This window comes from Myotis brandtii, unplaced genomic scaffold (assembly GCF_000412655.1).
Source record: "Myotis brandtii unplaced genomic scaffold, ASM41265v1 scaffold1533, whole genome shotgun sequence".
Taxonomy (NCBI): Eukaryota; Metazoa; Chordata; class Mammalia; order Chiroptera; family Vespertilionidae; genus Myotis; species Myotis brandtii.
In genome coordinates, this window is record NW_005355554.1 from 205779 (window position 1) to 212923 (window position 7145).

A 7145-nucleotide genomic window follows, 5' to 3' on the forward strand; every position below is an offset into this window, starting at 1 on the left:
ACAAGAGACCTACCTCAGAACAAATGACTCACACAGACTGAAAATGAAGGAAAGGAAAAAAATTTTCCAGGCCAATGGAAAAAAATATAAATTTGGGGTAGCAATACTCATATCAGACAAAATAGACTTCAGAGTGAAGGCCATAACAAGAGCTAGGGAAGGCCACTTCATAATACTAAAGGGCTATATACAACAAGAGGATATAACTCTGATAAATATATATGAACCCAATATAGGAGCACCTAAATATATAATAAAACTTCTGGAGGACTTAAAAGGAGAGAGAGACAGCAATACAATCATAGTAGGGGACTTTAATACTCCAAACACTTTATTGATCTTCTAGTAAAAAAATCAACAAGGAAACAGCAAACCTAAATGACACACTAGTTCAGATGGAATTAATTGACTTTTCAGAACATTTCACCAAAGCTACAGAATATACATTCTTCTTAAGTGCACATGGGACATTTTCAATGATAGACCACATGTTTGGACACAAGCTAAATTTCTACAAATTCAAGATTAAAATCATGTCAAGCATCTTCTCAGATCACAGTGTCATAAAATTAGAAATCAGCTATAATAAAAACACTAAAAAACATTCAAACACATGGAGTCTAAATAGCATGCTGTTAAAAAATGAATAGTTTACCAAAGAGATCATCAAGTAGAAATAAAAGAAGAAATAAAAGACATCCTGGAAACAAATGAAAATGAACATACAACAACCCCAAATGTATGGGACTCAGCAAAAGCAGTCCTGAGAGGAAAGTTCATAGCACTACAGGCCTCCTCAAAAAATAAGGAAAACTTCTAATAAGCTATCTAACCCAACAACTTAAATAATTAGAAAGAGAACAACAAGAAAAAACCAGAGTAAGTAGAAGGGAGAAAATAATAAAGATCAGAGCAGAAATAGATGACATAGAGACCAAAAAACCAAACCAAAACAAAACAAAATAATACAAAAGATCAATAAAACCAAGAGCTAGTTTATTGAAAGAATAAACAAGATTGATGAAGTTCTAGCCAGACTCACCAGGAAACAAAAAGAGAGGACTCAAACAAAGTCAGAAATGAAAGGGGCAAAGAAACAACTGACACCACAGAAATACAAAGGATCATAAAAAAAAATTACTATGAATGACTGGGAAACCTGGATGAAAGGGACATATTCTTAGAAAAGGACAATATTCCAAAAATCAATCAGGAAGAATCAGAAAACCTGAATAGTGTGATAACTACTGATGAAATTGAATCAGTAATAATTAAAAAAAAACACCTTCCAGAAAACAAAAGCCCTGGTCCAGACTGGACTTCACAGGGGAGTTTTACCAAACATTCAAAGAAGAAATAATACCTATCCTCCTCAAATTATTCCAAAAAATTCAAGAGACAGGAGCACTTCCAAGCTCTTTCTATGAGACAGTATTATCCTAATTCCAAAACCAGACAAAGACATTGCAAAGAAAGAGAATTATAGGATATAGAATTATATCCCTGATGAACAGAGATGCTAAAATCCTCAATTAAATATTATCAAATCAGATCCAGCAACACATTAAAAAGATTTATTCCAGGGATGTAAGGCTAGTACAGTATTCACAAATCAATAACTGTGATACATCACATAAACAGATTACAAGACAAAAAGCACATGATCATATCAATTGATGCAGAAAGAGAATTCGATAAAAAATAATACCTATCCTCCTCAAATTATTCCAAAAAATTCAAGAGACAGGAGCACTTCCAAGCTCTTTCTATGAGACAGTATTATCCTAATTCCAAAACCAGACAAAGACATTGCAAAGAAAGAGAATTATAGGATATAGAATTATATCCCTGATGAACAGAGATGCTAAAATCCTCAATTAAATATTATCAAATCAGATCCAGCAACACATTAAAAAGATTTATTCCAGGGATGTAAGGCTAGTACAGTATTCACAAATCAATAACTGTGATACATCACATAAACAGATTACAAGACAAAAAGCACATGATCATATCAATTGATGCAGAAAGAGAATTCGATAAAATTCAACATTTTTAAAATAAAAACTCTCAGCAAAATGGGAATAGAGGGATCATACCTTAATATAATAAAAACCAGATATCACAAACCTGCAGCCAACATCATACTCAATGGGAAAAAAATAAAATAAAACAAAAATTAAAAAGGAACAAGACAGGGGTGCTCACTTTCACTACTCTTCTTCAACATAGTACCAGAAGTCTTAGCTATAGTGATCAGACAAGAACAAGTAAGAGACATCCAAATTGGAATGGAGAAAGTCAAACTATCATTATTTGCAAATGACATGATATTGTACATAGAAAACCCTAAAGACTCCATAAACACACTTCTAGATTTAATAAATGAATTCAGCAACATAACAAGCATACAAAATTAATGCAGAAATTGATGCCGTTTTTATACAACAATATGGAGCTCTCAGAAAGAGAAACTAAAAAAGCAATCCCTTTTACCATTGCAAGAAAAAATTTAAGATACTTAGGAAAAATTTAACCAAGGTGGTAAAAGACCTATACTCAGAAAACTATAGGACATTGAAAAAAGAGATAGAGGAAGATATAAACAAGTGGAAGAATATACTATGCTCATGGATTGGTAGAATCAACATAATTAAAATGTCTATACTATCCAAAGCAATTTATAGATTCAATGCAATCCCTATTAAAATACAAATGACATATTTTACAGATCTAGAACAAACACCCATAGAATTTACCATTATATGAAAATAAAAAAATACCCCTGAATAGCACAGCCATCTTGAGAAAGAACAACAAAGTTGGAGGAGTCACAATACCAGATATCAAGTTATACTACAAAGCCACTGTGCTCATGACAGCCTGGAGCTGGCACAAGAACAGACATATAGACCAATGGAACAGAACAGAGATCCCAGAAATTGGTCCAAGCCACTATGCTCAATTAATATTTGAAAAAGGAGGCAAGAGCATACAATGGAGTAAAGATAGTCTCTTCAGTAAATGGTATTGGGAAAATTGGATTGATACATACAAAAAATGAAACTAGACCACCAATTTACACCATACTCAAGAATAAACTCAAAATGGATAAAAGACGTAAATGTGAGAGGTAAAACCATAAAAACCTCAGAAGAAACCATAGGCAGCAATCTCAGATATCTATGATAGCAATTTGTTTACCAATACATCTCTTAGGACAATGGAAATTAAGAAGAAAATAAACAAATGGACTATGTCAAAATAAAAAGCTTCTGCACAGCAAAAGAAGCCATCAACAAAATGACAAAAGAGCCCAGTTCATGGGGAACAGATTTTCTAATAATACATTTGATAAGGGGTTAATCTCCAAAATATATAAGAATCTCATACAACTTAACAAAAGGAAGACCAAGAATCCAATTAAAAAATGGGCAAAGAACCTAAACAGACACATCTCTACAGATAGCTAAGAGATATATGAAAAAATGCTCAAAGTCACTAATCATCCAAGAGAAGCAAATCAATACGACAATGAGCTATCACCTCACACATGTCAGAATGGTTATCATCAACAAATCAACAAACAACAAGTGCTGGCAAGGATGTGGAGAAAAGGGAATCCTTGTCCACTTCTAGTGGGAATGCAAACTGTGCAGCCACCGTGGCAAACAGTATGGCGTTTCCTCAAAATATTAAAAATTGAACTCCCATTTGACCCAGTGATCTCACTTCTAGGAATATATCCTAAGAGACCAGAGACACCAATCAGAAAGAATATATGCACCCCTATGTTCATAGCAGTTTAACTTACAATAGCTAAGATCTGGAAATAGCCCAACTGCCCATCAGAAGATGAGTGGCTAAAAAACTGTGGTACATTTACTAGTACACAATATATTACTATGCAGTTATAAAATAGAAAGAACTCTTACCTGTTGCAACAGCATGGATGGACCTGGAAAGTATTATGCTAAGGGAAATAAGCCAGTCAGAGAAAGATAAGTATCACTTGATCTCACTTATATGTGGAATCTAATGAATAAAATATTTCCAGATACATAGAAAGGTGGAACAGACTGTTGAACCTCAGAGGGAAGGTGGGGGAGGGTGGATGGATGGGAAGAGATCAACCAAACAACTTGTATGCCTATACGCATAACCTATGGACACAGACAACAGGGTGGTGAAGGCCTGAGGTGGAGTGCAGGGGTGGGCTAGAAGAGGTCATTGGGGAAGTAAAGAGGACATATGTAATACTTCTAACAATAAAGATAAAAATAAAAGAAAAAGAAAGAAATCTCTTTGTCTTGTCGGATATGCAGGTGGGGAGTCTTTGCTGTCTTCTAAAGCATGTTTTGGCTCCTACAGGAGAGTGAGCAGACCCCTTTCTTCCTTGTTAGGGGAGTAGGTTGGGAGAGGGCTTAGTCTGAGCAAGAGAGTGGGCATCCAGGCTGCAGGAGATGGTTGCCACTTCTCCTCAAGCTGCTGTGTGTGAAACTCAGGCATCCTTACACACCCAGGAGTGTGGAGTTACTCTTTCTACTAGTAGATCCCACTGCCCTTCCTGGTACCTACTAGAATGGAGGTGCTCACTCGGCGAGCTTCTTGGAGGCACTGAATTCTTCCAGGTCCTCACAGCTCCTATTCCCTGGCCCACTCCCTTCCCCTGTTGGCGCTCACCTTTCCTGCAGAATCAGTGACAGGCTCTGAGACTGGCACAGAAGGCCCTGACCTACTGCTGTCCTCCAGTTGTGAGTGCAGCAGGCTCTTCCTGCCAGCACATGGGGAAGTGTCCTGCCTCTCAGAACTCAGAGGCAGGAAGCCCAGGGAGGGGGGCCCAAGGGTGACAACTTAAAGAGACAGGAACATTCACCAGTGAGGCAGTGGGATGGGAAATGTCCACTGGGAAACATGGCTTTGGACTGCAGTGATGTTCTCAGAAGGTCCCTGTGACACCAGCACTTGTCCCCTCAGGGGCTATAACCTCAGGGGAGAAGAGCATTTTAGGTTTGTGAGGCCTGTTTTCACTTCTAGCCTTGATCACGAATCTTAACCGCGTTTGCCTTTTAGGTCTTTTCCTATAAAATGGACTCTTGAGAGCCTCCTTCCCTGGGAGAGTGCCATGAAGGTGGTCCTGGTGCCAGGAATCATCTGCAAAGTCTCCTGGTTCTCAAAGGAAAGGAAGGCCTTTTCACTATTAAAAATGGGAGAACAGGGAGAGGATGAACACTTTCCTTCAGGGCTTACTCTAGGCATCTCTGTAGGTCTCTCCCACCAGAGGGTCATGAGAAAGGTGGGGAAAATAGCCAGTAACTGTGTGGAGGGAGGGAAGGGGGCTACAACAGGATTATGCTGATAGGGGGCCTGACCTGGTTAGGTCATTAACAAGGATGTGACCATGCCTAACTCACTCACACTCTCTGAGTTGACTTTTCCCATATATAGTGAGGGGTTTCACTTAGTGTGAAGCTAAGGGGCTGGGGTTTAATTTCACCCATTCGTGCCAGCTCCTTATCTCTAGTGAAGAATCCAACTCCCACTAACTCCACCTAGTTTCCCCCCAGCTTTCTTGAGATATGATTGACATGTAACATTGTGTAAGTTTAAAGTATTTGACATGTTGATTTGACACATTTATATATTAGAAAAAATAATCACCACCTTAGCATTTGCTAACACCTGTATCAGGTCCCATATTTACTATAAGTTTTCTGTGGTGAGAACATTTATGATCTATTCTCTTAGCAACTTTCAACTACATAATACAGGATTATTAACTGCTAGAGGCCTTATGCACAAAATTCATGCAAGAGTAGGCCTTCCTTCCCCAGCTGCCAGTACTGGGTTCCTTCTGGCACCCAGGACCCGGGCTTCCCTCCAGCCAATGGCAGGCACCTGGGACCTGGGCTTCCCTCTGGCTCTGGCATCATCAGGAAGGACCTCTGGAATGATGTCCAATCTAATATTATACTTTTACTAGAGGCCCGGTGCACAAAAATTTGTGCAGTTGGGGGGGGGGGCCCCCCCCCCGCCCCCCCGCGCCCCCCCCCCCCTCAGGTCCGAGCCACCTGCATCCTTTTACACCAGCCTGGTTACTACAACAGCCTACTTCCTGAGAAAACCAAGGTCTTGTCACAGACTTCTCTTTTTTACCTTAAAATTGTTCTGTGAAGTCACCTGTTTCCTCTTTCTCTTGTGGGTATATTTTCTTTTAAAACAGATCATTTACACACAGTAAAATGTCCAGATCTTAAATCTACAGCTTGATAAAAAGTTGTTGTTTTTTTGTCAATCCTCACCAGAGGATATTTTTTCCATTATTTTACAGAGAGAGTGGGAGGGAGGGAGAATGGGAGGGGAGGGGCAGAGAGAGAGAGAAACATCAACTGGTTGCCTCCCGTACACACCCCCACCAGGGGTGGGAGCGAACCTGAAACCCAGGTATGTCCCCTTGACTGGGAATCAAACCCAAGACCCTAACCATGGAGCAACACCAGCCAGAGGGCTTGATACAATTTTACCTGTGTACCCCAAAACCAAGATGCAGAATGCTTCATCACCCCAGAAAGTCCCCTCCCATGTCTTCTCCATGAGTAGTCCTGCAGAGAGCCACTATTCTGACTTCTTTAACCATAGATGTTTTGCCTGTTTTTTAAAGTTCATATAAATGGACTCCTGTGTAAATGATTTTATAAATGTTTTCCTGATTCAGGTACTTTCCTATTTATGACAGAAAAATTTAGAAAATGAGAAGAAACAAAACATTTCATAATACCACACTGCCAGAGATGTCCATTGTTAATATTCTTCCTAGACTTTGTTGTATATAAAACTTCTTTTTACAGAAATGGAATACTGTAAATATTGTATTATCTCTATTTGACACATTTCTTTTATATCTTTTTAATGGCTATGCAGCATTTCACTGAATGGATATACCATAAATTGATAAAAATCCTCTTGTGACATTTAGGTGATTAAACTTTTTTTTTTTTTGCTTTTCTAAATAGCAGGCTGATAATCTTGCAGTTAAATGTGCATGTCCATGCTATTTTTTCAGGGGAAAAAAAAATCCAGGATGTGAGGTTACTGAGTCAAAATAGGAACGGGAATTTTTCCTTTTTTATTGATTAAAAATATAT

At 38.5% G+C, this 7145-nt stretch overlaps 1 protein-coding gene across 5 annotated transcripts in view; it reads right to left on the reverse strand.

Moving 5' to 3' along the window:
* LOC102254463 (GTPase IMAP family member 1) overlaps positions 1 to 4787 on the reverse strand; it is an 11978-nt gene extending 7191 nt beyond the window's left edge. The window contains exons 1-2 of one of the 5 annotated variants that reach the window (XM_014535871.1): positions 4684 to 4787; positions 3936 to 3958 (exon numbers count right to left, since the gene is read on the reverse strand). In XM_014535871.1, coding sequence (XP_014391357.1) covers positions 3936 to 3950 — 15 coding nt within the window. In that variant the 5' untranslated portion in view covers positions 3951 to 3958; positions 4684 to 4787. Of the gene's footprint in view, positions 1 to 3935; positions 3974 to 4578 lie in introns of all 5 variants that reach the window. The other 4 variants (XM_005861533.2, XM_014535870.1, XM_005861534.2 and 1 more) reach the window with 4 other exon arrangements.
* Between the last annotated feature and the right edge of the window lie 2358 nt (positions 4788 to 7145).